The sequence below is a fragment of the Schistocerca piceifrons genome, chromosome 9, assembly GCF_021461385.2.
Source record: "Schistocerca piceifrons isolate TAMUIC-IGC-003096 chromosome 9, iqSchPice1.1, whole genome shotgun sequence".
NCBI lineage: Eukaryota > Metazoa > Arthropoda > Insecta > Orthoptera > Acrididae > Schistocerca > Schistocerca piceifrons.
Window position 1 is genome coordinate 170,878,434 of NC_060146.1, and position 15,397 is coordinate 170,893,830.

Sequence of the window (15,397 nt, forward strand, 5' to 3'; positions counted from 1 at the left end):
GGGGGAAAAAAGGACGGGTATACACCCACACACACACACACACACACACACACACACACACACATATCCATCCACACATATACAGACACAAGCAGACATATTTAAAGACAAAGAGTTTGGGCAGAGATGTCAGTCGAGGCGGAAGTGCAGAGGCAAAGATGATGTTGAATGACAGGTGAGCTTTGAGTGGCGGAAACTTGAAATTAGTGGAGATTGAGGCCTCAATCTCTGCCAATTTCAAGTTGCCGCCAGTCACACCTCACCCGTCATTCAACATCACCTCCGCCTCCGCACCTCCGCCTCGACCGACATCTCCGTCCAAACCCTCCATCTTTAAACATGTTTGCTTGCGTCTGTATATGTGTGGATGGATATGTGTGTGTGTGCGAGCATACACCCGTCCTTCCCCCCCCCCCCCCCAAGGCAAGTCCCTCCGCCCCCGTGATTGGAATGACTCCCCACCCTCTCCCCTAAAACCCACTTCCATTCATGCATGTGTCCGTCTGTGTTTCTATCGACCTGCCAGCACTTTCGTATGGTAAGTCACATCATCTCCGTTTTTTATATATATATAAAAAAACAAAGATGAGGTGACTTACCGAACGAAAGTGCTGGCAGGTCGATAGACACACAAACAAACACAAACACACACACAAAATTCAAGCCTTCGCAACAAACCGCTGCCCCATCAGGAAAGAGGGAAGGAGAGGGAAAGACGAAAGGAAGCGGGCTTCAAGGGTGAGGGCAAGGAGTCACCCCAATCCCGGGAGCGGAAAGACCCACCCTAGGGGGAAAAAAGGACAGGCATACACTCGCACACGCACACATATCCATCCACACATACAGACAAGCAGACATATTTAAAGACAAAGAGTTTGGGCAGAGATGTCAGTCGAGGCAGAGGTGCAGAGGCAAAGAAGCTGCTGAAAGACAGGTGAGGCACGAGTGGCGGCAACCCAAAATTAGCGGAGATTGAGGCCTGGCGGATAACGAGAAGAGAGGATATACTGAAGGGCAAGTTCCCATCTCCGGAGTTCGGATAGGTTGGTGTTGGTGGGAAGTATCCAGATAACCCGGACGGTGTAACACTGTGCCAAGATGTGCTGGCTGTGCACCAAGGCATGTTTAGCCACAGGGTGATCCTCATTACCAACAAACACTGTCTGCCTGTGTCCATTCATGCGAATGGACAGTTTGTTGCTGGTCATTCCCACATAAAATGCATCACAGTGTAGGCAGGTCAGTTGGTAAATCACGTGGGTGCTTTCACACGTGGCTCTGCCTTTGATCGTGTACACCTTCCGGGTTACCGGACTGGAGTAGGTGGTGGTGGGAGGGTGCATGGGACAGGTTTTGCATCGGGGGCGGTTACAAGGATAGGAGCCAGAGGGTAGGGAAGGTGGTTTGGGGATTTCATAGGGATGAACTAACAGGTTACGAAGGTCAGGTGGACGGCGGAAAGACACTCTTGGCGGAGTGGGGAGGATTTCATGAAGGATGGATCTCATTTCAGGGCAGGATTTGAGGAAGTCGTATCCCTGCTGGAGAGCCACATTCAGAGTCTGGTCCAGTCCCGGAAAGTATCCTGTCACAAGTGAGGCACTTTTGTGGTTCTTCTGTGGGGGATTCTGGGTTTGAGGGGATGAGGAAGTGGCTCTGGTTATTTGCTTCTGTACCAGGTCAGGAGGGTAGTTGCGGGATGCGAAAGCTGTTGTCAGGTTGTTGGTGTAATGATTCAGGGATTCCGGACTGGAGCAGATTCGTTTGCCACGAAGACCTAGGCTGTAGGGAAGGGACCGTTTGATGTGGAATGGGTGGCAGCTGTCATAATGGAGGTACTGTTGCTTGTTGGTGGGTTTGATGTGGACGGACGTGTGAAGTTGGCCATTGGACAGGTGGAGGTCAACGTCAAGGAAAGTGGTATGGGATTTGGAGTAGGACCAGGTGAATCTGATGGAACCAAAGGAGTTGAGGTTGGAGAGGAAATTCTGGAGTTCTTCTTAACTGTGAGTCCAAATCATGAAGATGTCATCAATAAATCTGTACCAAACTTTGGGTTGGCAGACTTGGGTAGCCAAGAAGGCTTCCTCTAAGCGACCCATGAATAGGTTGGCATACGAGGGGGCCATCCTGGTACCCATGGCTGTTCCCTTTAATTGTTGGTATGTCTGGCCTTCAAAAGTGAAGAAGTTGTGGGTCAGGATGAAGCTGGCTAAGGATATGAGGAAAGAGGTTTTAGACGTCGGTCGAGGCGGAGGTGCGGAGGCGGAGGTGATGTTGAATGACGGGTGAGGTGTGAGTGGTGGCAACTTGAAATTGGCAGAGATTGAGGCCTCAATCTCCGCTAATTTCAAGTTGCCGCCACTCAAAGCTCACCTGTCATTCAACATCATCTTTGCCTCTGCACTTCCGCCTCGACTGACATCTCTGCCCAAACTCTTTGTCTTTAAATATGTCTGCTTGTGTCTGTATATGTGTGGATGGATATATATGTGAGTGTGTGTGTGTGTGTGTGTGTGTGTGTGTGTGTGTGTGTGTGTGTGTGTGTGTGTATACCCGTCCTTTTTTCCCCCTAAGGTAAGTCTTTCCGCTCCCGTGATTGGAATGACTCCTTACCCTCTCCCTTCAAACCCACTTCCTTTTGTCTTTCCCTCTCCTTCCCTCTTTCCTGATGAGGCAACAGTTTGTTGCGAAAGCTTGAATTTTGTGTGTATGTTTGTGTTTGTTTGTGTGTCTATCGACCTGCCAGCGCTTTCGTTCGGTAAGTCACCTCATCTTTGTTTTTATATATAGTTTTTATATATAATTTTTCCCACGTGGAATGTTTCCCTCTATTATATACACACACACACACACACACACACACACACACACACACACACACCCTCGTACGTGCATACGAGGAAGTCATTGACAGAGATGTCAACAAATGAATACAGGAATCAATATACAAAACTACAATATGTCTTAAACACTGCCTGCACTGCTAATGTGCTGGAAAGAGTTGACTGTATGTGGGAATCCAGCATGCTACTGAGATGACTGAAGTTATGAAATAATGATCGAGGTGACAAAGTGGGGTGGCGGTTGTGACTTCTTACCACATGACTGGAGATGTCACTGTGTCACATAGTAGCACACAGTGATAGAAAGTGGTAAAGCCTGTGCACGAGGCATGTTACTATCTTCTGCTTAAGATAATAAATAGGCAAACTGTAATCTGACTCAAGAAGGCAAGTGAGAACAGCACAGTGCATTCCTGTAGCAGTTGTCTGTTTACAACCACTGGACTGAAGAGAAGCTGACAAGAAGTGAGACTGGGGAGACTGTTGATACTGTACTCTGGGGTTTTATAACCTAGGAGTGTCAACTCTATAATGAGCTCTGGCCTCAGAAAATAAGCCCAGTACCAACAGCTGAGAGCAGCAGTGCTCATGAACTACCTGCTGCTACTTGGACAACAAACAATGTTTTCCGTCCACAGGCATTTCACATCGTGCCTCAGCTCCTACCACCAGAACAGTTGTATTTGTATCACTTCAGCTCCTCAAAGAAGAAGAAGAAGAAGAAGAAAGGGACCATCTCGATTTCTATCTCAGTTTAATGGTTGCCACTATGTTGATAAAGTGAGTAAATCCTTTCAAAATGACTGCATCTGAAATACGGTTCCAGATACACTGTTCCTGCACTGTACAAGAATCTGTCTATTTTGGTTTTCTTTCTGCCTACATTTTTATAGGTAATGGGACACTACATTCACCAGCAATTAGTCATTAAGTACAGGTCTGGAATATGCAATGATATGTGTTGTTGTCATCTTCGGACTCAAGACTGGTTTGTTGCAACTCTCCATGCCATTCTATCCTGTGCAAGCCTCATCATCTCTGAATAACAACTTACATCCTTCTGCATCTGCTTACTGTATACATCTCATAGTTTCCCTCTACAATTTTTGTTGCCCACACTTCCCTTTGATGAACTGACAATACCTTGAATTCTCAGAATATGTCCCATCAACCAATCCCTTCTTCTGGTCAGGTTGCATCACAAACTTCTTTTCTAACCAACTCTATTCAGAACCTCCTCATTAGTTATGTGATCTACCCATCCAATCCTCAGAATTCTTCTTATATTCTCTACTTGTCTAAACTGTTTAATGTCATGTTTTACTTCCATAAATGGTTACATTCCATACTAATTTTTTCAGGAAAAACTTCTTGACTCTTAAATCTATATTTGATGTCAACAAAATTCCTCTTCTTCAGAAAAACTTTTCTTGCCATTGCTAGCCAACATTTTATATCCTCTCAAGTTCTGCTATAACCAATCATTTTGCTGCTCAAACAGCATAACTCGTCTACTACTTTAATTGTCTCATTTCCTAATCTCATTCCCTTAGCATCATCTGATGTAATGCAATTACCTTCCATTATCTTGGTTTTGCTTTTTGTTGATGTTCATCATATACCTTCCTTATGAAACACTGTCCATTCTGTTCAACTGCTCTTCCAAGTCCTTTGCTGTCTCTGACAGAATTACAATGTCATCAACAAATCTCAGAGTTTTTGTTTCTTCTCCCTGGACTTTAATTCCTATTCCAAATTTTTCTTTGGTTTCCTTTACTACTTGCTCAATGAACAGATTGAATAACATCAGGGATAGGGTGCACCCCTGTCTCACTCCCTCCTCAACCACTGCCTTCCTTTCATGCCCCTCGATTCTTGCAACTGCCGTCTGGTTTCTGTAAAAGTTGTAAATAACCCTTTGTTCCCTGTATTTTACCCCTACTACCTTAAGAATGTCCTGCATATAAGAAGGGCAAAAGAATGGACCTGCAAGATTACAGACTAATATCCTAACATTAGTGTGCTGCAGAATTCTTGAACATATTCTCAATTCAAATATAACTAATCTTCATGACACCAAGAAGCTTATATCTATGAATCAGTATGGTTTTAGAAAGCATCACTCATGCAAAACTCAGTTTGCCCTTTTCTCATGTGATATACTGCAAACTATGGATGAAGGGCAACAGGCAGATTCCATATTTCTAGATTTCTGGAAAGCATTTGACACGGTGCCCCATTGCAAGCTGTTTATGAAGATACAAGAATATAGAATAAGTTCACAGATATGTGAGTGGCTCACAGAAGTATGTTGTTTTCGATGGCAAGTGTTCATCAGAGACAAGGGTATCATCAGCTGGGCCCCAGGAAAGAGTGACAGGGCCACTGTTGTTCTATACACATAAAGAATTTGGCAGAAAGGCTGAGCAGCAATCTGTGGTTGTTTGCTGATGATGGCATGTTGTGCAGTAAGGTGTCAAAGTTCACTGACTGTAGGAAGATACAAGATGACTTAGATAAAATTTGCAGTTGGTGTGATGAACAGCAGCTACCCCTAAATGTAGAAAAATGTAAATTAATGTGGATGAGTAGGATAAACAAACCCATAATGTTGGGATACAGCATTAGTAGTGTCCTGATTGCACAGTCATGTCATTTAAATATCTGAGCACGGCATTGCAAAGCGACATGAAGTGGAACGAGCATATGAGGATTGTGGTAGGAAAGGCAAATAGTTGACTTCAGTTTGTTGGGAGAATTCTCAGAAAGTGTGGTTCATCTGTTAAGGAGATTGCATATAGGACACTAGTGAACCTATTCTTGAGTACTGCTCAAGTGTTTGTGATCCATACTAAGTCAGATTAAAGGAAGACATTGAAGCATTTCAGAGGCAGGCTGCTAGATTCATTACTTGTAGGTTCAAACTCAAATGAGAGTCCCTGGAGGAAAGACAACATTTTTTCAAGAAACGCTACTGTGAAAATTTAGAGAACTGATTCTGTTATCTCCAATATAAATCGTGCATAAGGACCACGAAGATAAGCTACAAGAAATTAGGGCTCATACAGAGACAGACACACAGTCATTTTTCCTTTGTTCTATTTGTTACTGGAACAGGACAGGAAGTGTTTGGTAGTGGTACAGGGTACCCTCTGTCACATGCTGTAAGGTGGATTGTGGAGTATCAGTGTAGATGTAGGTCAAAGAAAATATTCCAGTCAACATTGTCAAATGTCGCAGCTAGTGAAATTGTCAAAAGCTTTCTCTAAGTCTACAAATGCTAACTTTCTTCTAAGGTAAGTCATAGGGGCAGTATTGCTTTTCTCATTCTTCTGTACAGATTGTGTGTTACTAATTTGTAACCATGACTTATTAAAATGATTGTTTAGTATTATTCACACCTGTCATCATCTGCATTCTTTGGAACTGTAATTATTACAATCTTCTTGAAATATTTGATTAATTTCTCATGGTTGGGATTCACAGTCATATAATATTTCTTAAAAGACATTGTAGTCACCATTGACTGTATGAATGTCAACAGCGACTATGATGTCTTTTAAGAAGTTCTTGAAATATGATGGTATTTTGCCCGTTTTGTGCATCTTGCATACCAGATGGAAGAGTTTTGTCATGGCTTGCTCTCCCAAGTCTGTCAGTCTGTCAGTAGTTCTGACAGAATGTTGTCTAACTCAGGGGCCTTGTTTCGACTTAGGTCTTTCAGTGCTCTGTCAAATTACTCTCACATACCATATGTCCCATCTCGTCTTCATGTATGACCTCTTCCATTTCTATAATATTGCCTTCAAGTTCATCTCCTTCATATGGACCATCTATATACCCCTTCCACCTTTCCTTAGAACTAGTTTTTCACTGAGCTCTTGATATTCATACAGCTGCTTCTCTTTTCCCCAAAGGTTTCTTTGATTTTCCCGCAGGCAGCATCTATCTTTACACTAAGCAAATATACTTCTAATTTGGCCTCTAGCCATTCGTGCTTAGCCATGTTGCATTTCCTGTCAATCTCATTTTTTAGACATTAGTATTCCCTTTCGCCTACTTCATTTGCTGCACTTCTATATTTTCTCCTTTAATATTAAGCCTTGTCTTTTTACCAACTTGATCCTCTGATATGTACAAAATTTTAATTATCTTGGGCCTTTTTCTTAATGAGGCCTTGCGTGAATGCACATGCACATGTACTGACATACTGACACATGGAGTGCATAGTCAGGGTCGTTGTATTACAAAGGAACATGACTTACCTCTTGAAAGTCATCGCTGACTGCCTTCTCTTCATCTTCGACAACCTCTATTTTCAAAGTATTGAATGTGATAGGCACAGGAAAATTTTCCGAAGGTGGGTATTCCTGAAACAGTGAAACAGTTTAAACAAAATGCCTTGTAAGGTGGGTACAGAGAACTTTCTAGCAAAATCATGGAGAAACAATCAGCCCATTTCTGTTTATTTCCATCTGTCTAACAAAAGCCTTCGAAGGAAATGATTACAGCTATGAACACAGTACTGTTTAAGCATCATATAGCAAATTTATACCAATGCATTTGGACAAAGACTCATCATACTAGCATTCAGGGATGTAGTTTAGATTAGATTAGATTAGATTAGCTTTTCGTTCCATAGATCCATGCTGAGGCGATCCTTGTGGATGTGGAACATGTCAACTTTTTTTTTTTTATCATTTGTTTCTATTAAAAAATTCATCAATGGAGTAGAAGGAGTTGGCCACTAGTAAGTCTTTCAGGCTCCTTTTAAATTGATCTTTATTTGTAACTAAATTTTTTATGTCTGCTGGCAAATTATTGAAGATGAGTGTTCCTGAGTAGTGGACCCCTTTTTGAACTAAAGTTAAGTGCTTTTAAGTCTTTGTGCAGATCATTTTTGTTCCTGGTATTGTATGTATGAACTGAGCTGTTTGTTGGAAAAAGAGATATATTATTTAGGACAAATTTCATTAAGGAGTAAATATACTGAGAGGCAGTGGTTAGTATACCCAGTTCTTTGAGGAGGTTTCTACATGACATCCGTGAATTTACTCCACAAATAATACATATTATACACTTTTGGACTCTGAAAACTTTTGTTTGACTTGAAGAGTTACCCAAAAATATTGTACCATATGACATTATGGAATGAAAGTAGGCAAAGTATGCAAGCTTTTTCATTTTTATGTCGCCTATGTCTGCTAACACTCGAATTGCAAATACAGATTTGTTAAGGTGTTTCTGCAGTTCTGTGGTGTACTTCTCCCAACTGAATTTATTATCAAGTTGTAATCCCAGGAATTTAAGACTGTCAACCTCTTCTATCTGCTCTTCTTCATACTTCATGTATATGCTGGGTGGAAACCTCTTACAGGTTCTGAATTGCATGTAGTGAGTCTTTTCAAAGTTTAATGTCAATGAGTTGGCTTTAAACCATTTATTAATATACATGAAAATATCATTAGCAGATCTTTCTAGAACTACACTCAACATACTATTTATTGCAATACTTGTGTCATCTGCAAACAAAATGAACTCTGCTTCTGGCAGTGTAACTGATGAGAGATCATTAATGTACACAAGAAAAAGCAATGGCCCTAAGATGGATCCTTGTGGGACACCACATGTAATTTCTTCCCATTCTGATGATGACTGATGACTTAATTCACTAGTCTCTTGTACTGACACCCTTTGTTTCCTATTAGCTAGGTATGACTTGAACCATTTTGCAGCACTGCCCGTGACACCATAGAATTCTAATTTATTTAAAAGGATGTTGTGGTTCACAAAATCAAATGCCTTTGACAAATCACAGAAAATACCTGCTGCTTGTAATCTGTTATTTAATGAATTAAGTACATTTTCGCTGTAGGTGTAAATAGCCTTCTCGATATCAGAACCCTTCAGAAATCCAAACTGTGTTCTTGATAATATGTTATTTGTGGTCAGATGGTTGAGAAGCTGCTTGTACATTACTTTTTCTAAAATTTTCGAGAATGCTGGCAATAGTGAAATTGGTCTGTAGTTTGATGGTATCTCTTTATCCCCTTTCTTGAATAGAGGCTTAACATCTGCATATTTTAGCCAGTCAGGAAATATCCCAGTTATAATTGACTGGTTACACAAGTAACTTAGAATTGTACGAAACTCACAAGAACATGCCTTAATTAACTTTGTTGATATTTCATCGTAACCACTAGAATGCTTTGTTTTCAAAGATTTTATTATGGAAGTTATTTATTTTGGTGAAGTGAGTGACATATTCATGTAGCTGAAGCTATTTGTAAAGACTAGTTTCACATATACAAGGGAATTATTTACTGATCCTGACAATCCCATTCTATCAGTAATGGATATAAAGTACTTGTTACATAGATTTGCCACACTATGCCCATCGGTTACTCATGTGTCATCTACCCTTAATGCTATTTGCTCCTGTTCCTTTCCGGTTCTACCAGTCTCCTCTTTCACTATATCCCATATTGTTTTTATTTTGTGCCCTGACATTGCTATCTTCTTCTCGTAGTGCATTTGTTTAGATGTCTGAATTACTTTTTTTAAATATTTTAAAGTATTCCTTATATTTAGCTAAATCATCAGTATTGGAGCTATTCTTGGTCAACAGATACATTTTCCTTTTTGTCTTACAGGAAATCTTTATTCCTTGTGTAATCCATGGTTTTATTATACACTTCTGTTTAATTTGAGTAACTTTTAGAGGAAAACAGTTTTCAAATATGGTACTGACATTGTTCATGAATGTATTATATTTTTCATTCATGTCATGGGCACTATAAACATCTTTCCAGTTCATATCTTTGAGCAGTTTTCTAAATCACTCAATTTTTGGTTGATTGACTACTCTCCTGTACTCAGACTTAGCAGTCTTGATAATCTGCTCAGGATTTACATCTAAAACAAGGAGCTGCATGTCATGATCTGATAGTCCATTTATTACAGGTTTTATGATATGATTTTGTTCCTTTGATTTGCCTATAAAATGTTATCAATGGCTGTCCTTGAGGATTTAGTGATCCTAGTTGGAAAGTTTACAGTGTGAGTTAGATTGAAAGACAACATTACTAACTGCAGTAAATGTTTACTGGAAGATTGCATTAGAAAATCTGTATTAAAGTCACCAGCAATCAAAATTTCTTTGTTTCTTCCTGTTAAATAACCCAAAAGAGCTTCTAGATGATTTATGAATAGATATTCAGTTGGACCAGAGTCCTGTACACTTTGAGAAAAGCCTGGCTGCAAAATCAGAAATCAACCATTGCAACACAGTTGTAAAGGTCCAGTTTAAGCATTATGTTGATGTAAGAAATGTAATTTGAACAAATGTGACTCACACAAAGCTGTAAATCAATAAGAAGGGATAATAACTTCAAAATATTTTTCATTTAAATGTACAATATCTCAGAAACAAACTCTACTTATTGCTAATACTCATAGAGAAACACTCAACACATGTTTTAGTAATAACTGAACATAAACTAAAATCCAATGAAATAATATGTATTATAAAGCTGTTTATTAGCAAATAGTTATTATTGAAGGTAGCGAAATGAAGGAGGTGGCATGGCAGTTTATGTTAGTAAACAGACAGCAGTTTAAAAAAGATCTCTTTTTGAGCACCACACCATAAAAGTATCAATCTAAATGACAAGTGTTGTTCTCCACTGTAATATGTTGCAAAGCATAAAGTAATTATTTTGATCACTTTTGCATGGTGACAGTATCTACATTCTACTGTGTCAAAATCAACAAACATTCTGGAGAAACAAATGGTGAAAATGCCAAACATTATCCACTAAATAGAAATTAACAGAATAGAAATGGGATTTTCCATATCAGATGAAAGGATGTGGTGACAAGTGGAATGAGTATTATTCAATACTTGTGTGACTTTATGACTATTGCTGTCCTGTCATGGAAATACAGAAGGTAGTAAAACATTGACAAAATTGAAGGAATTCTGCATTGAACTTCCCGCTAGGTCTCATTGAGCTCAGGAAGAGTATACATGATGTAAATTGCTTTATAAAGCACCCTCTGCATATTTAAAAAAATACAAATCAAAATACAGTTAAAAATCAAACCACCAGAGATGGTTAAAACAGATTAACCTGAATGTCAATGGAGCGTCATGTTACAGCCAATGGTGATGTGTTCAATTAGACAGAACATCAACACCACACCATTTCGGTTTGAGACAATGGATACAGCAATAGGGGAGACATTGCAATAAAGACCTATGAGGAAACTCATTGCAAAAAACTGACAGAACAATTTTTTTTACTTTTATTTTAGCATTTCAGAAGGACTCTTACAACCAATGCCACTGTTTGTCACGGAGCAAGTTTTCCATAACTGTAGATTTCCTGCCATCTTACTGGGAGATCCAGACTTTCTCCATGTGAACAGTATGTGTGGCATGTTTAAACACAGGGAGATAACTGCCTTACATTTTCAGCATTAGATTTTCAAATATTTTAACACAAATATTAACAATATAGGATCATTTCCTACCTTCCAGGTAGGTAGGAAATGATCCTATGGTAGGATGTTTCAATACAAATATTTTAAGAACTTATTGTTTACGTGTTCTGAAATGTGTTTTTATTAATATACGATTTATACTTTTGATGAAGAACATGATACACTTGTATATTTTTATTTTATAACTTTTTGTTTTATTAATTAATGTTTTGGTCAATAATTTGAGTATGTTGTTTAATATAGGATTTCAAAATCAAAATTTGCATAACAACAACAACAACAACAACAACAATAATAATAATAATAATAATACATTGCAGATCCATACACATTCCCTGATACACTTACACTTGGAATAACTTATCTGAAACCTAAAGATCAAGCAGACACAGCAAACCCAGCTAAATATCGCCCCATACCATGTCTACCAACAATATACAAAATATTAACTTCAGTCATTACACAGAGATTAATGACACATACAACACAGAACAAAATTATAAATGAAGAACAAAAAGGTTGTTGCAAAGGAGCATGCAGATGTAAAGAGCAACTGATAATAGATGCAGAGGTGACATACCAAGCTAAAACTAAACAAAGGTCGCTACACTACGCATACATTGATTACCGAAAAGCTTTTGATAGTGTTCCCCACTCATGGTTACTACAAATATTGGAAATATACAAAGTAGATTCTAAATTGATACAGTTCCTAAACATAGTGATGAAAAATTGGAAAACCACACTAAATATCCAAACAAATTCAAATACTATCACATCACAGCCAATACAGATTAAGTGTGGAATATACCAAGGAGACTCATTAAGTCCTTTCTGGTTCTGCCTTGCTCTGAACCACTATCCAACATGCTAAATAATACAAATTATGGATATAATATTACTGGAACATAGCCACACAAAATGACACATTTGCTATACATGGATGATCTAAAACTACTGGCAGCAACAAATCAGCAACTCAACCAATTACTAAATATAACAGAAGTATTCAGCAATGATATAAATATGGCTTTTGGAACAGACAAATGTAAGAAAAATAGCATAGTCAAGGGAAAACACACTAAACAAGAAGATTACATATTGGATAACCACAGCGACTGCATAGAAGCAATGGAAAAAACAGATGCCTATAAATATCTAGGATACAGACAAAAAATAGGAATAGATAATACAAATATTAAAGAAGAACTAAAAAAACATATAGACAAAGACTAACAAAAATACTGAAAACAGAATTGACAGCAAGAAACAAGACAAAAGCTATAAACACTTATGCTATACCAATATTGACCTACTCATTTGGAGTAGTGAAATGGAGTAACACAGACCTAGAAGCACTCAATACACTTACACAATCACAATGCCACAAATATAGAATACATCACATACATTCAGCAACAGAAAGATTCACATTAAGCAGAAAGGAAGGAGGAAGGGGATTTATCGACATAAAAAACCTACATTATGGACAGGTAGACAATTTAAGAAAATTCTTTATAGAACGAGCAGAAACTAGCAAAATACAAAAAGCAATCACTCATATAAACACATCGGCTACACCACTACAATTTCATAACCATCTCTATAACCCTTTAGATCACATAACATCAACAGATACGAAGAAAGTAAATTGGAAAAAGAAAACACTACATGGCAAGCACCGGTATCATCTAACACAGCCACACATCGATCAAGACACATCCAACACATGGCTAAGAAAAGGCAATATATACAGTGAGACAGAAGGATTCATGATTGCAATACAGGATCAAACAATAAACACCAGATATTACAGCAAGCATATTATTAAAGATCCCAATACCACAACAGATAAATGCAGACTTTGCAAACAACAAATAGAAACAGTAGATCACATCACAAGCGGATGTACAATACTAACAAATACAGAATACCCCAGAAGACATGACAATGTAGCAAAAATAATACATCAACAGCTTGCCTTACAACATAAACTAATAAAACAACACGTTCCCACATACAAGTATGCACCACAAAATGTACTGGAGAATGATGAATACAAATTATACTGGAACAGAACCATTATAATAGATAAAACAACACCACATAACAAACCTGACATCATACTCACCAATAAAAAGAAGAAATTAACACAACTAATTGAAATATCCATACCCAATACAACAAATATACAGAAGAAAACAGGAGAAAAAATTGAAAAATACATCCAACTGGCTGAGGAAGTCAAGGACATGTGGCATCAGGATAAAGTTGACATTATACCGATTATACTATCAACTACAGGAGTCATACCACACAATATCCACCAGTACATCAACGCAATACAGCTACATCCAAACTTATATAAACAACTACAGAAATCTGTAATTATTGATACTTGTTCAATTACCCGAAAGTTCCTAAATGCAATGTAACATATACCGTACAGTTAAAAGGAAGTCATGCTTGATCAAGATCCATGTCACTTTCCATTTTTAACCAGACATAACGTCTGAGAAAGAAAATAAATAATAATAATATGTGGACGATGGGTACTTCACTGTTTTTAGTCATGTAAGTCCACAATACCCCATATAAAAATAAGCCAAACAGAGCTTGGATAATTTTATGTAATGTACAATTACTGTACACAAGAAAGTATTTAACACACTTTAACAGAAGTATGGTTTTATATAAATGTGGAAAAGTCTGAATTGTATGAAAAAGACCATATAACTATGCACAGAAGAAGTAAAGTCTCAAAAGGAATTTGTTGTGGACAAATTTACAGAACAATACTGAATAATGTGTCACATGAAGTCTGTTAAAAATTGTTTAAGTACATTAAATTTAATTGTAAAAACAAATTCTAACAAAGCAAGGAATACACTGATTGCTGACATACAGGGTGTTTCAAAAATAACCGGTATATTTGAAACGGCAATAAAAACTAAACGAGCAGCGATAGAAATACACCGTTTGTTGCAATATGCTTGGGACAACAGTACATTTTCAGGCAGACAAACTTTCGAAATTACAGTAGTTACAATTTTCAACAACAGATGGTGCTGCGGTCTGAGAAACTCTATAGTACGATATTTTCCACATATCCACCATGCGTTGCAATAATATGGCGTAGTCTCTGAATGAAATTACCCGAAACCTTTGACAACGTGTCTGGCGGAATGGCTTCACATGCAGATGAGATGTACTGCTTCAGCTGTTCAATTGTTTCTGGATTCTGGCGGTACACCTGGTCTTTCAAGTGTCCCCACAGAAAGAAGTCACAGGGGTTCATGTCTGGCGAATAGGGAGGCCAATCCATGCCGCCTCCTGTATGTTTCGGATAGCCCAAAGCAATCACACGATCATCGAAATATTCATTCAGGAAATTAAAGACGTCGGCCGTGCGATGTGGCCGGGCACCATCTTGCATAAACCACGAGGTGTTCGCAGTGTCGTCTAAGGCAGTTTGTACCGCGACAAATTCACGAAGAATGTCCAGATAGCGTGATGCAGTAATCGTTTCGGATCTGAAAAATGGGCCAATGATTCCTTTGGAAGAAATGGCGGCCCAGACCAGTACTTTTTGAGGATGCAGGGACAATGGGACTGCAACATGGGGCTTTTCGGTTCCCCATATGCGCCAGTTCTGTTTATTGACGAAGCCGTCCAGGTAAAAATAAGCTTCATCAGTAAACCAAATGCTGCCCACATGCATATCGCCGTCATCAATCCTGTGCACTATATCGTTAGCGAATGTCTCTCGTGCAGCAATGGTAGCGGTGCTGAGGGGTTGCCGCGTTTGAATTTTGTATGGATAGAGGTGTAAACTCTGGTGCATGAGACGATACGTGGACGTTGGCGTCATTTGGACCGCAGCTGCAACACGGCGAATGGAAACCCGAGGCCGCTGTTGGATCACCTGCTGCACTAGCTGCGCGTTGCCCTCTGTGGTTGCCATACACGGTCGCCCTACCTTTCCAGCACGTTCATCCGTCACGTTCCCAGTCCGTTGAAATTTTTCAAACAGATCCTTTATTGTA

The 15,397-nt window shown here is 38.9% G+C and overlaps 1 protein-coding gene across 1 annotated transcript in view; it reads right to left on the bottom strand.

Annotated features, from left to right (window-relative positions):
- The window catches only part of LOC124717026 (zinc finger protein 184-like), a 133,371-nt gene that overhangs the window by 52,860 nt on the left and 65,114 nt on the right, over positions 1-15,397 (bottom strand). Inside the window, exon 4 of the mRNA XM_047243682.1 lies at positions 7,112-7,216. Coding sequence (XP_047099638.1) covers positions 7,112-7,216 — 105 coding nt within the window. The remainder of the gene's footprint in view (positions 1-7,111; positions 7,217-15,397) is intronic.